This window comes from Doryrhamphus excisus, chromosome 7 (genome assembly GCF_030265055.1).
Source record: "Doryrhamphus excisus isolate RoL2022-K1 chromosome 7, RoL_Dexc_1.0, whole genome shotgun sequence".
Lineage (NCBI taxonomy): Eukaryota > Metazoa > Chordata > Actinopteri > Syngnathiformes > Syngnathidae > Doryrhamphus > Doryrhamphus excisus.
The window spans coordinates 19,992,696-20,007,123 of NC_080472.1; the positions used below are offsets into that span (position 1 = coordinate 19,992,696).

The window sequence follows — 14,428 nt, forward strand, 5'->3', positions numbered from 1 at the left end:
TACAAAGACAGCTGGGATAGGCTCCAGCACCCCCGCGACCCTCGTGAAGATAAGCAGTAGAAAATGAATTTACATTGGTTATCTCATAAGTATGCATTTTTACCTCAAATTTGACTATTTATCTCATAATTTACATTTATGACCAGTCCCGGGTGTACAAAGACAGCTGGGATAGGCTCCAGCACCCCCACACCTCGTGAAGATAAGCGGTAGAAAATGAATTTACATTGGTTATCTCATAAGTATGCATTTTTACCTCAAATTTTGACTTTTTAATCTCATAATTCACATTTATGACCAGTCCAGGGTGTACAAAGACAGCTGGGATAGGCTCCAGCACCCCGGCGACCCTCGTGAGGAAAAAGCGGTAGAAAATGAATGAATGAATCTCATAATTTACATTTGTGACCAGTCCAGGGTGTACCCCGCCTCTCGCCCGTAGACAGCTGGGATAGGCTCCAGCACCCCCACGAACCTTGTGAGCATAAGCAATAGAAAATGAATGAATTTACATTTGTGATGTCATAACTATGCATTTTTACCTCAAAAAAAAGTAAGTATGACTTTTCATCCCAAAATTTTGACTTTTTTAATCAAAAATGTTGACTTATCTCTAATGATTATGGCATCCTATCTCATATTTATGACTTTTTATCTCATAATTCGCTTCCATAGGAGGGCGACAGGAAAGAAATTGGAAAAAATAAGGCTTGGAGTAGCAGCTTGCGTAGCTCCGCTGTTATTTTCATCACATTCCAAGAGGAATGCTTCCATAACTCTCTTCTCATGAATTGAATCCCTGCATATAGTTTCTCCCATGGGGCCTCCAGCACCGGGAAGGTGGAGGTGGGTGCATTGCAGTTAATTGGCCCAAGGGACGGTCGCTTCCGGATGTAATCCGAGATGACTTTTGGGACAACTGGTACATTTGCATGTCTCAAAGACAGTCAGAGGACTCAAAGTGACTCAACGCTTTTGCACATTGACACATTTTGCACACTCGGGCACCAACAGGAAAACGGATAAAGTTCTGCAATGGGCTAATAATAATAATGTCAAATCTTTATGTCAGGGCCTCATATTTTTAGGTGAAAAGAATTTAAAATATCAAAATTTGTCCAAAAATGAATACATGATGGATGTTTGCTGATAGATGATGGTCTATTATTATTAGTCAAAAGCATATTGCAAGCTAGTTATGTAGTATTGTGCTTACTTGGCATCAGTAATCTTCGGAGACATGACGTTAGATTACATTACCTTTCACTCTGCACGGAGACTGACTACTGAGCCGGCAGAGCCCAGCCCAGCCTGTTATGTGCTTTGAAGGGCAATTTGTAATATAATGGATATCATTTTGTTATCATTGAATTGGTCACTTCAGGACAAGCACTCGAATATGACAGTGTTGTTATTGCGCCTTCCCCCCCCGAGTTGAACTTTCTTCAGGCTTCTGATTGGCTGATATGAACATTCTGAGTCGTTTAAAATATTCTAGCGTGAGATCAGAGACTTTATAGCCTAAAATATGAGTCTTGAACGCACATTTTGCAACAAAGAGTAAGCACCGTCCCGCTACAAATCGAACCTTTAATCTAAATCCAACAAATTTCCTTTGCATCGCACACCGCTGCCTTCACAATAGTAAAAAAAAAAAAAGAAAAACAAACATCAGAATAAACACCAAATAAATACATTTGGAACTACAATGAACATTATTGCCGCCTGATGGCTGATGGATCCCTCTTGCTAGGTCTTCTTATTCTCTGGCAGACCAAGTGCCTCGTGGATTAATGAGCGAGGGTGAAAATAAATTAATGTATTTTAGTGCAAGTCAACGGCAACAAAAAAATTATAAAAAAAAAATCAACACCCGGTTGATGGAACACTGCCGTGAACCTTCACATGTTGGGCAAAAACTAACCTAAGCTGATATCTCAGCTGACAGTATGGCACATTCTGTTTTATCACGCTTGCACACCAAAAGCTAGCATTCAGCCGCTCTTGGGCGTGGTCGTTTTTTGGCCGACGCAGCAAAACACAAAATGTTGATGAAAAATGCAGGAGGGGAAAGAAAGATGGCAAATAATAATAATGAGAATAATGTTAGCAATAAGCAAAATGAGGTCCGAGGATGACATTTCAACACTGACATCTTTTCCCCCTTCTTGTCCCTGGGGGATGGGGGAGTAGGGGGGGGTTCAACTTGGCTTGACTTGCTTGGCCGCCCCGTGGCGCTTGTGCTCACCTTAAAGCCTTATTTGGCATCTGGACGGGGGAAAAAAAAACACAGGCAGGGAAATCCTGACATGCATCCTGCTCGTCGTTTAGGGAGGATATGGCGATGTTGGGGGGTGTGGTCCAGTTGCACCATATGTCAAAAAGACGGAGTAGCAACCCCCGCTTGAATTAGTCCCAGGAGGCTCAGATGGAGCCAGGATGAATATTTTATCGTGGGATTAAGGAGTGTAATGTATAAACGTTTGATGTTTGCATCAGTGAGGATAACAAGCTAGCTCCGTTAGCTCCACTAGCTCCACGGCTCCTGTTGGGGGCAGCGTCCCAGCCTCATGCGCAGCGTTCCGCTCTTGTGCAGCTCCCACAGCTGCACAAACTCCTCCGACATGGCGTGGAACCAGTGATTCTGCTGCACGTTGTCGTAGTAATGGTGGCTGATGGGCCGCTCGGCCAGGTCCACCGAGAAGGGCCAGAAGCCGTACACCGTCACCTCCTCGCACAAGCCCAGCGCCAGGCTCACCATGAAGAGCCCCGTGGAGAGGCGCCTGGCGTGCACGTTGTGGGCCTTCCAGAATTGGCCCACGCTGCGCAGGAAGGCCGGGTTGGCGAAGAGCATGGTGAGGTTGGACGAGGAGTCCGAGAGGGCGTAGGAGGCCCGCATTGACGGGTCGGTGCCGGGCCTCATGGAGAAGGCCGGCATGTATATGTAGCTGGAACCGTAGGCCTTCATGCTGTCCACAAAGAACTTTCTGGACCATAGGAGACCCTGGAATCTAACATATAGATAACAGGACACTTCATTAGGGACACCTAATCACATCTCACAGCTAAGAGACCCGAGTTCAATCCCACCCTCGGTCATCTCTGTGTGGAGTTTGCATGTTCTCTCCGGTTTCCTCCCACATTCCAAAAACATGCTAGGTTAATTAGCCACTCCAAATAGTCCATAGGTATGAATGTGAGTGTGAATGGTTGTTTGTCTATATGTGCCCTGTGATTGGCTGGCCACCAGTACAGGGTGGACCCCGCCTCTTGCTTGAAGACAGCTGGGATAGGCTCCAGCACACCCCCCACCTCGACCCTCGTGAGGAAACGCGGTTGAAAATGAATGAATGAATGAATGAATGATTACAGGGCTGCACGGTGGGCGAGTGGTTAGCACACAGACCTCACAGCTTGTAGACCTGAGTTCAATCCCACCCTCGGCCATCTCTGTGTGGAGTTTGCATGTTCTCCCCGTGCATGCGTGGGTTTTCTCCGGGTACTCCGGTTTCCTCCCACATTCCAAAAACATGCTAGGCGACTCCAAATTGGTATGAATGTTGAGTGTGAATGGTTGTTTGTCTATATGTGCCCTGTGATTGGCTGGCTGGTGACCAGTCCAGGGTGTAGCCCGCCTCTCACTTGAAGACAGCTGGGATAGGCTCCAGCACCCCCTGTGACGCTGGTGAGGATAAGCGATAGAAAATGAATGAATGAATGAATATTTACAGGGCTACACGGCGGTCGAGTTGTTAGCACGCAGGCCTCACAGCTAGGAAACCTGAGTTCAATCCCACCGTCGGCCATCTCTGTGTGGAGTTTGCATGTTCTCCGGGTACTCCGGTTTCCTCCCACATTCCAAAAACATGCTAGCTTACTCCAAATTGGTATGAATGTTGAGTGTGAATGGTTGTTTGTCTATATGTGCCCTGTGATTGGCTGGCCACCAGTCCAGGGTGTACCCCGCCTCTCGCTTGAAGACAGCTGGGATAGGCTCCAGCACCCCCTGAGGCTAAGCGGCAGAAAATGAATGAATAATTACGGCCTTCCTATTTTATAGTAATTATGACTTTTTCATCTCATAATTATGACTTATGATGAAACATCATGCCATTTTTGCGTCACCTTTTGTCAATGATGCTGGGGTTGGCCGTCACCAGGTGGGTTTTGCTTCCCACATCCTCCACGAATTCCTTGCAAACAGGCGGAAGGTTACACCTGAATGTTGTGGGGGGGATAAAAACAATTAAATCCCAGCAATGAAAATGCATGCAAGTCAACGTGTTTCATGGCGTCTGTCATTCATTGCTTGGGTTAGAGAAGAGATTCAAACTTGAGCTAAGTTATACGGCGGCCATGCAAAGCGAGGCCATTCAAATCATTTCCTTTAAAGCGCCCTTCAGCTATTTGTCAATGGCAGCTCCTTGTTGACATGCTCGGGGACGGCCTGACGCCAGGCAAACAACCTCATGACGAAGTCGAACTGGTCGATCTCGTGCCCGCATTGGCTATGCCGCAGGATGCCTCCGTTTCCCACCACCGCACATTTCTTCAGGGGTAACTGCAGAGGGTTGGCCTGGAACGAAATCATAACAAACGGCATATTAATTCTAGTTGAAACGTGACTCTCAACATCTGGCTGCTCTCAGAATATTGCACAGCTTTGCTCTGAGACTTCTGCTGCAGCCTCAAGTGATTTGATCAGGAAGAAGATGGTTCCTGTTATGAAATGTTTTCACTTAGGCCACCATCTTTATTGTTGTTGCCTGCTTTTCGTCCTCTTCTGTACATTTGATTGACTTAGCGTGCTATGGTAGCACTGGATTTCCGACGAGATGTACAAACACACACACTTATGTCCTTAGGGGCACTTTGGGAAGGGGGGCGGGGGGCGGGGGGCGGATGTATTATTTTTTTATCGCTTTCTTTCAGTTCAGGCTCCTCTGCCTAGTAGCATGTCTATTGGCTGCTGTTATTCCAGTATTGTGTTTTTATGTTCATTTTTTTGGTAAAGCAATCAGCTTGTATGAGTTAACATATCAATGTAATTTATTCAAGGCCTTCAGAATCAGGAGTGCTGGCCCACGTCACATAAGCACTATAAACAAAGGGGTTGGCTTTTTGTTTTTAGCCAATCTGAGGGACAGTAAGCCGGCCCACAGTGGTGTCAGCATGTTTCTGTCCTCTGATTGGTTGACCACTCTTGTAAATACATTTCACCTTAAAAAAAAAGTTAGCTAAAAGCTAAAGCTAAAAGTGTATTCTAATGTCCTCCTCCATAGCAACAGGCCTTTCCGCCTTTTATAGTTTTCTCCTCAGATACCAAGATATCCCAAAATCATTTTATCTTATGCTGACATGGTAGTCCTTCATCAGAACTAGATGTCGACGGACCCATGACCATCAGCCTATGGGTGCTCCACCAACGAATCACATCCCTTGAAAAAAAAAAAAATCTACTGTGTGTGTGCACGCATTCCTAATGAAGCCGCCGCTAAAAATAGAACACACGTTAGAGGAGGAAACCACAACATGCAAGGTGTGTCTGGATTTTGGCAAACATGCAAATGATGCATTCACTGCCTACCGCAAAGTGGTTTGTCCAGTTCACCCACATAGACCTCAGGTGATGTTGATAAATACTTGCAAAGAACACGGCGTTGGTGGAACTGGCGTTCATTGACTGATTTTGAAAGAATATGAATCAATGACCCTTGTAGTTCAATCTTCCATGCAACAGAGGGCAGCACATTAGAGAAGAAAAAAAATCCAACTAAAATCAAACTACCAAAATATATGTATATATATACACATATATTTATATATTGTATTAGTACACCAAACAGAATATGTAGAAACTACCCTTATCTGCTGAGCTTGGCTTTGAGTATTGTTTCGGTTAGCATGCTAACACCTAGCAGCATGCTAAACACTCCCCCTTTTTGTTCTATGTCAGATTTTTTTCTTTTACATTTGTTAAGAAATCAGTTTACAATAGCTAGCAAAATGTAGTCATTTAGTAGCAGTTTGGAGCCTGATTTTTAAAACATACATTTGCCCCTATCTGCTGAGCTTGGCTTTGAGTATGATTTAGGCTAGCATGCTAACACCTGGCAGGATGGTAAACACTCCCCCTTTTTTTCTACATTTGTTTACAATAGCTAGCAAAATGTAGTCTTTTAGTAGCAGACTTTTTTTACTTCATGTAAAAAAATAGTGACAAGATAGGTGAAGTTTGAAGATAAATAGTACACATTAGTATTATTATTAGCTTGACTTTGAGTATTGTTTAGGCTAGCATGCTAACACCGAGCAGGATGCTAAACACTCCCCCTTTTTTCTGTCATTTTTTTTCAGTTTACATTAGCTAGCTAAATGTAGTCTTTTAGTAGCAGACCTTTTCATGTAAAATAGTGACAAAATTTGTCAAGTTTGAAGATAAATACTGCTCATTATTATTATTATTATTAGCTTGGCTTTGAGTATTGTTTAGGCTAGCATGCTAACACCTAGCAGTTTTTCTGTCAGATTTTTTTTCCAGTTTACATTAACTAGCAAAATGTAGTCTTTTAGTAGCAGACTTTTTCATGTAAAAATAGTGACAAGATAAGTGAAGTTTGAAGATAAATAGTGCACATTATTATTATTAGCTTGGCTTTGAGTATTGTTTAGGCTAGCATGCTAACACCTAGCAGCATGCTAAACACTCCCCCTTTTTTCCCCCATGTCAGATTTTTTTTCCAATTTACAATAGCTAACAAAATGTAGTAAAAATTGGCAAAATTAGTTAAGTTTGAAAATAAATAGTACATATTATTATTATTATCATTAGCCTGGCTTTGAGTGTTGTTTAGGTTAGCATGCTAACACCTAGCAGCATGCTAAACCCTTCACCTCTCAGTAGGATTTTTTATTAAACATAATTTATCATGTTAGGAAATGTGTTATTTATGACTTGCTATGGAAATGGGAGTACAGTGTTTGTAGTCCCACTTTAGTGTTTTTCATGTGAAATACTGCCATATTTGTGGAGCTTTAGTCGTAAATAATGCCCGTCATCATTAGTACAATTACCTACAAAACATCAGGCGAAATCTCATCACCGCTCCTGCTGTTATCTCCATTTCTTTTCACCTCACCTTCCCCCATATCCTTCCATGAATGAGCATGCACAGCTCGCGCCGGCAAATTAGGGTCACATATTCATTGCATTTCTCCCCCACAAGCAGGATATTAGCTCACCGCACCAAGGGCCTCTGGTTTAGTACTGCCAAAAAAAAAGAAAAAAATCTGGCCACATATTCACATGCTGTTGTGGAAGCATGCAAAAGTGGAGCTTTATCTGCCTAGAAAGAAAAACACCCACTGGGATTTTTTTTTTCCACTGTGGTGTGCATTATGCAGGGACATCCATTTTTGGTCCTATTGTGTAGGATTTCCAACAAACCCCACTCAAAAAAGAACCATACCACATTTGGATAGTAAATGAAAGACAAAAGAAGCTATGCCGGACTTCCTTTCTGCGCGTCTCACATCCCTTGACGCCCACCAGCAGGCTCGTATTGTGCTGAGTGGGTGCAAAACAACCTCCGTCATACACTCTCTATGTTCCACGGCACAGCAACTCACCTGCACAAACAGAGAGTGTGTGTCGTTGTTGACCGTGTGCGAGTAGTAGAACTCGCCGTCGTACCACAGCACCTTGCCCAACGGCGTGTTCTCCTTTGTTAGCGCAAACTGCTTCTGGGGGTCGCAGCAGTCCCTCATCAGCTTCCTATGGTAAGAGTGCAGTGGGAAATTGCATTACAAAGCAAAAAAAAAAACAATTATTCACTGTGTCTATTATATGAACTAAAATAAATTAAAACAATATATCCGCATAAAGTAGGGCTGCAAGTAACTTCATTTATTATTATTCATTAATCTGAACCTTGTTTCAATTAATTGGTTAGAACCCAGACCAGGGCTGCATGGCGGACGAGTGGTTAGCGCACAGACCTCACAGCTCGCGACTCCAAATTGTCCATAGGTATGTGAGTGTGAATGGTTGTTTGTCTATATGCGCTTATATAAAAAATAAAATAAAAAATAAAACAAAATTAAAATAAAATAAAAAATAAAATAAAATAGTGTGAATGGTTGTTTGTCTATATGTGCCCTGTGATTGGTGGGCGACCAGTCCAGGGTGTATCCCGCCTCTCGCCCGAAGACAGCTGGGATAGGCTCCAGCACCCCCGCGACCCTTGTGAGGAAAAAGCGGTAGAAAATGAATGAATGAATGAAAATAAAATAAAAAATAAAATAAATAAAATAAATAAAATAAATAAAATAAATAAAATAAATAAAATAAATAAAATAAATAAAATAAATAAAATAATAATATAGTGTGAATGGTTGTTTGTCTATATGTGCCCTGTGATTGGCTGGCTGGCGACCAGTCCAGGGTGTACCCCGCCTCTCGCCCGAAGACAGCTGGGATAGGCTCCAGCACCCCCCGCGACCCTCGTGAGGAAAAGCGGTAGAAAATGAATGAATGAATGAATGAACCCAGACCAAGGATGTCGAAAACAAACGCAACAATGAAGCCGCACTGGTTCAAAAGTTCCCCGGCTACCAGAAACACACAATGAGAAGTGAAAGAAACATCATGATGACGAAGTACTTAGCAATGCGCATCATGAAGGAAATAACAAACGACTTTGCATGACTTCATCAAAACAATTGATGGGCGGCAAGCCCATATGTCATAAATCATGTCACAAAGGATTTGGAACCAAATCATACCCTACTAAACATGATTATCAGAGGAATTGTGGAGTATTTTCGACACAACTGTAATTAATCACATATTTTCTACACAACTTTAATTAATCACCTTAAGTATAACGACAAGTAGTAGAGGAAATGATATTTTACGGTCATATTTGTCCCTTTTCTTGAGACACGGTTGTGATGGTCTCTTGCTGTTATTATCTTAATCTTATCTCTAAAGCTTTAGCTTATCCTCTCTAAATTGATGGGATTTATTGAAACAAATGAAAAGTGAAAGTACTGCTGATGTATAGGTTATTTACAGGCCGATGGGTACAAGACAATAGGGGGGGGGTACCTGTACAAGTCTATGCCCGTCTGGTTCCTCTTCCAGGCGTTCCCCTGCCTCAGCACCTCTTCCACGATGTCCTTTTCACGGGGTAGCCTGTACACCGGGAACACATAGAACCAGCACAGCACCAGCACGAACACGGCGGCCCACGCCGACAGCTTCACCCGGTAGCACCGCATCAACATCTTCCCCTCCACGCCGCCTTCCTCTCTCTCTCTCCCTGGCGTCTCGGTGTGTCGGTGGCCTTCAGAGCTGCCGCCGCCTGGAGGTCGTCTCCGCGGAGCCGCCGCTCGCAGCAAGCCGCCGTCTCATGCCGGACACGGGTTGAAGTGTGACTGATGGCTCGGAGGGAGTAGGGGGGCGCTCGATGCGGCAACGCGACCGCGTAGAAGCCTTTCTTCTCGGCGTGGAGCCCCTTCCTTTCTGGGGGCCTCTCCTCCGAGACCCTGCAGTTATAGGGGAACTAGGCACTGTGGTGATGGGTCGTTCGCGAACAATCCAGCTCTTTGACGTGACGACGAAAGGAACGAGTCGTCCTTTATTACCCGTTAAAGCCGCACCTGATCAAAATGTGGGGTGCCTCATGTGTCGATGCTGTGGAGGCGGGGCTACACACGTTGGAAAAACGAATTCTTTTTTTTAGAATTTACTGTTAGACTTTCAGGACTCCGGTTTCCTCCCACATTCCAAAAACATGCATGTTAGGTTCATTGGCCAGCCAAAATTGTCCAAAAATGTGGGAATGTTTGTTCAGTGGCTCATCATGAATGTACCGACTTTGTTAAATGAGTCAATATCGGAATGAGGTGATTCCATTGAGAAACGTGGAAGTAATGGGAAATTAGTAGTATTAGTAGTATGGAAAATTATGAATGTATGGAAAAATATTAATCTGCTTTGATGTTGGAGTGGCTTGAATCGGTTGAGAATTGTGGCAGTTGTAACACAGAGTTGGTTTTCGGAAAAAATTGGGGAATTTTGGGAAGATTTTGAATTTTGAATCACCCCCAAAATGTAATTAGTTCATCAATTTCCCATCCATCCATTCATCAATTTTCTATGCCACTTATTCTCCCTAGGGTTGTGGGGGTATGCTGGAGCCTATCCCAGCCTATCGCAGGCCAATCACAAAGCACATATAGACAAACAAAGCATTAACATTCATGGATTAAGATGCCTGATCAAAAATATTAAGACCAGTTGAAATATTGCTAAATATACATATTATTATTATATAAATTTAGACCTTAATGACGTTTTAAGTAGAGCTACAATATGTAAACACAGGAAGGGGGAGTCATACAAAAAACATTTGGAACTTGTAATAAAAAAAAAACTGGAATATCTGGAGAAGCTGGAACAAATACAAATTAAGCCCTCAAATGATGACGAATACATTTTTCATAGTGACTCCAATGGCGCCACCAAAACAGCCCGTGACTGTGTAAACAGACTGAGATATAGCACCCCCTGCTGGATAAATACTGTAATCAGGCTTCCACTCAATTGATTTGATGCATGCTACTGCTTTGCTGGCAAATGCTATAGTATAAAGAAAATCAAGATATTAATGCAAGATAATGAATTTCATCTTTATTAAATAAATCAGAATGATGTGATCATAATCAGGGTGTTATATATATATATTTATTCAAAATTATTTAAATTATTTCTGCAATTTACTGTTTAGGCTGTACATTGTTGTTCATATTTCATCTATTTATTCTCCACATTATTCTTATTATTATATGGTATCTATCTATCTTGGCTGGACACTTGACAAAACGTGTACTCAAGACATTATTTCAAGTTTTTTTTTTAAAATCAAAGTGCATACAAATGTGTTTTCAGTGTGAGGGAAGAACAAATATTCATAAAACATCATTACAACCAACCATAGATTAAATTAGTCCTCTAGAAAATGATAAATTAAACCCAAAGTAGTGTTGCCATGTGCACAGCAGTAGTTCACCGTTTTCAAACCATCTACCAAGTCACGCTGCACCTGACCCCGATACATGTTGCTTTTGTATTATTATTGTCATTTTAAGCTATTACCCACCGATCCATCCAGACCGGCTCCTAAGGGGGGCTATGGTGACCATGTATTATTGGGGTCTACTTGAGCTACCCTTTGTCTGGTCCCTCATCAAGGAGCAATTTGGCTTGGGTGACCCTACCAGGGGTATAAAACTCCTGACAGTCTACCGAATTGAAGTATCTTCTAATAAGAAATCTCAATATAATGACTAAAAGTGTTATTTTAAGAGCCTTAAAGTTGCCAATGGTGGAGTACCAAGGCCGGTAGTGCTGTGATTAGAAGGTGCTGGAGAGATGCTGGAGGAAGATCACGGGGTGATGCCTCTCAAACTCCTTGAGGAGCCTCCTCTTCTTCTTAGCAGGCATGCCGCTCATGGAGATGTCCTGCAGGAGACGCTTGAGACCATTCAGCGTGGCGGCGTCGCACTGTTCCCGGTACTGCTGTGGCGTCGTCTGCTTGCAGAAGGTGAACGCTGCGATGACGTAAAAAAAAAAAAAGAAGCGCCTGAGTTATATTTGTATAATGAAGCAGAAATTTGAATGATTTAAATGAGTCTTACTGGCGATGGAGTGGGCATCTTTGCCCTCCCGTATGCTTCTCAACGTACTGTGGACAGCTTCAATGAGCGATGTAGGGGTCTGTAATCAAAACCATGAATATATATGTGAATTGCATAAAATATGCAATGAAAGAAAAAAAAAACAACCTTAAAGAGGTCTGTATGGTTGTCCATGAGAAACAGCACCAAGGTCTCGCTCTGGGATTTAGTAAATTCAGCATTATGGACGATGATGGCGTTCTGGAAAGTGCGGCCGACCACAGTACGGTTATCGCTCTGAAAAGAAACCACAATCGTTCTACCAGCCTTGACCGTATGTGGGAGGCGACGCTGTTACTGTAGGTGGCTACCTGTTTTTGTAGACGGCAGGCATGCGGGTGCGCCGCCGCCGCCATGTAGGCTAGAAGACGCCTGAGCTCGTCTCGCTGGCTCGTCTGTAGGAGACGCAGACATAGCTGAGATGCTCTGATGGCGTCCTGCACCTTGGATTCTTCTGCAAGGAGACATAAACACATTTTGAGGCTGCTAAGAAGACTTTATTCGGGAAACACGACACATTTTACAAACGGCATGGGTTTTGTCAATTTCCGCACACCCTACTTTGTGTAAAAATGTATACTCTTTTTTTATTTACAACATATTGCACAACTGCAGGGTCTTGACACACACGCTAACTCGCAAACTAGAGCGCTAGCGACCTAAACGGTAGCCTTCAAGTTATTTCCTTTAAACTTAAATAGCCAAAAACTTACCACTTCCACACGGATAGGGAGGATAACTATTAACAGTTATTTAACCTTTAACATGAACATGAATCAAACGTAATAATTTTTTCTGGGTACATAATACCATACAGCATCCATATGCTGTTTGAGACCGCTGATATAGAGTCTATGATAAATGCCTAAAAATATCCATATCATACTCTAATATCGATACAGTATTGTGGAACGAAGTATCGCGATATATCGCCGAAACTATATTTTCTTACACCCCTAAAACACATAATTCTAATTTATGTAGTATTTTTTCAGGGACTGCGCGGTGTGCAAGTGGTTACCATGTAGGTCAACATCCAAAAACAGCAAGTATTATCAATGTTGGTGTTTACCCAGCAGCTTGAGAATTCCAACATGGACATCCAGGTAGCGTCCTGACAGAATGGGAGCCTTTTCCCTTCCGCTGTAGTACTTGGCGATAATGTCAAAGAGGACTCTCTTTTGGTTCGCCACGTGCTCCGATGTCTCCACGCCGTCTTGACGCTGAAGCTGCTCCCCTGCAACCACGATCAGCTGGTCTGGGAACAGCTCCAGGCAGTCTACGGCTGCTGAGAGCCACCCATCCCAACTGACGACACACCATGATATCAGTGAATTTGTTTAATCACAGAAGAAGCATTTGAGGACTTACGGATCGAGATCAAGGGTGTCTGACAGCTCTCTTTCTAGGTACTTATTGGGAATAACCAGGTCCTGATTGCCCAGTGGAGACCTCCCACTCCTGGATGGTGAAGCGAGGATGCAGTCCAGCACGGGCAGCTCCACTATCTGCAGCAACTGCAGCAACGTCTGCTGCTTCCACACCTCCTCCACCACTGTGAGGAAAAAAACATGTCAGATATTCGCTCGATAAGATCAATCGGAATCAACAGCGCACCGGTTTTGGGTAGAAAGGCGGTGGAAGTCGTGGTTGAAGGCGGCAAATTGATGGACCTGAGCAGCGTCTCCACCTTCTTGTCAGACGGTCCCGCGGCGAGAGGATTGGCGATCATGTGCATGTCATTCAACCTGCAAAACAAAACACCGAGTTAGAACGCTGACTGATGAATAAACAAACACGCAATCCTACCTGGCGCGCTTGCTGTTCTTCATCTTCGGCTCCTTTGTTTGGTTTTCTGCATCGCTGCCGCCGTCATCCATCACATCAGATTTAGACTCCACGAAACGGTAAAGGCTTCCGCCGCTGTCCTCGAACGCCACGTCCTTGTCACGGCGAAAGAGTTTAGCGCCCACCGGCTCAAACACCTTAGCCTCCATCAGTGCCTGGCAAAGGCGAGCGGCTTTAAGACGGGAGACGTCACTCGTGCAAAAGGCAACGTTCTGCATCAGGTAGCTGAGGACGGCGTCTACGGCGTCCGAACCGGTGAAGCTCTCGGCGTAGACGCGCAGGTGCCTCCGATGGCGGCGCACCTCCACCTGGCTGTGCAGGGTGTGGATGATGTTGTGCCACAGCTGGGTGGCCCCAAAGGGGCCCAAGAAACCTACTAGAAGACACAAAAGTCAGTTTTGGTTTCCTTCTGTTGCTGATGTAGTCAAAAATAGAACTTTCTTCACATGGTCATCGTGCTAATGACCTAATTGTCCGTACATGTACATACTATTTATTTTGTGTACTAATATTATAGCTTGACACTTGTCTTCGTCGCTCTTAAACACATCATAGGGTTGCCATTTTTCTCTAATTACATAAACTATGCTAGTGTTTATTTTTATAAAATACGAACTTACCATTAAATTGCAAGTTTTGGCGAAAACTTCGCGTTTCGCTATTGAGTCTTCGAAATCGAGGAGTCAAATCAACCGCCATTTTACATACAGTTGTGACGTCATTAGCATCTTCTTCTTCGTGCATTACTGGTCTACATTGATAAACGCTGCTGCCACTAGCAGGTCATATGAGGTACTGCGAAACGTTTAAATGACAATGTTACAGCTATAAGAAGTTG

The 14,428-nt window shown here is 43.5% G+C and overlaps 2 protein-coding genes across 3 annotated transcripts; both read right to left on the reverse strand.

Moving 5' to 3' along the window:
* Positions 1 to 1,570: 1,570 nt before the first annotated feature.
* st8sia1 (ST8 alpha-N-acetyl-neuraminide alpha-2,8-sialyltransferase 1) lies at positions 1,571 to 9,701 on the reverse strand. Its single transcript, XM_058078428.1, has 5 exons — positions 9,110 to 9,701; positions 7,630 to 7,774; positions 4,467 to 4,576; positions 4,126 to 4,218; positions 1,571 to 3,011 (listed from the first exon to the last, which is right to left on the reverse strand). The coding sequence occupies exons 1-5, from the start codon at positions 9,286 to 9,288 to the stop codon at positions 2,531 to 2,533; spliced, it is 1,008 nt and encodes a 335-aa protein (XP_057934411.1). The 5' UTR covers positions 9,289 to 9,701; the 3' UTR covers positions 1,571 to 2,530.
* A 996-nt stretch (positions 9,702 to 10,697) lies between these two features.
* depdc4 (DEP domain containing 4) lies at positions 10,698 to 14,424 on the reverse strand. 2 transcript variants are annotated; one of them, XM_058077181.1, is made up of 9 exons: positions 14,211 to 14,424; positions 13,552 to 13,963; positions 13,360 to 13,490; positions 13,114 to 13,297; positions 12,815 to 13,050; positions 12,054 to 12,196; positions 11,851 to 11,979; positions 11,704 to 11,782; positions 10,698 to 11,616 (listed from the first exon to the last, which is right to left on the reverse strand). In XM_058077181.1, the coding sequence occupies exons 1-9, from the start codon at positions 14,332 to 14,334 to the stop codon at positions 11,420 to 11,422; spliced, it is 1,635 nt and encodes a 544-aa protein (XP_057933164.1). In that variant the 5' UTR covers positions 14,335 to 14,424; the 3' UTR covers positions 10,698 to 11,419. The 2 variants fall into 2 exon arrangements, with proteins under 2 accessions (XP_057933164.1, XP_057933162.1); XM_058077179.1 differs by having other exon boundaries at positions 10,699 to 11,616; positions 13,552 to 13,966; positions 14,211 to 14,421.
* Between the last annotated feature and the right edge of the window lie 4 nt (positions 14,425 to 14,428).

What these genes read in the sequence shown, in the direction of transcription:
- st8sia1 (XM_058078428.1), bottom strand. Translation starts at nt 9,288, where the DNA reads ATGTTGATGCGGTGCTACCGGGTGAAGCTGTCGGCGTGGGCCGCCGTG. An exon ending in CAGTTCGACTTCGTCATGAG is followed by an intron (nt 4,219 to 4,466) that starts GTTGTTTGCCTG and finishes CACAACATTCAG; the next exon opens with GTGTAACCTTCCGCCTGTTT. An exon ending in CCCAGCATCATTGACAAAAG is followed by an intron (nt 3,012 to 4,125) that starts GTGACGCAAAAA and finishes TCTATATGTTAG; the next exon opens with ATTCCAGGGTCTCCTATGGT.
- depdc4 (XM_058077179.1), bottom strand. Translation starts at nt 14,334, where the DNA reads ATGCACGAAGAAGAAGATGCTAATGACGTCACAACTGTATGTAAAATG. An exon ending in AAGAACAGCAAGCGCGCCAG is followed by an intron (nt 13,491 to 13,551) that starts GTAGGATTGCGT and finishes TTTGTTTTGCAG; the next exon opens with GTTGAATGACATGCACATGA. An exon ending in ACCATACAGACCTCTTTAAG is followed by an intron (nt 11,783 to 11,850) that starts GTTGTTTTTTTT and finishes TTTTGATTACAG; the next exon opens with ACCCCTACATCGCTCATTGA.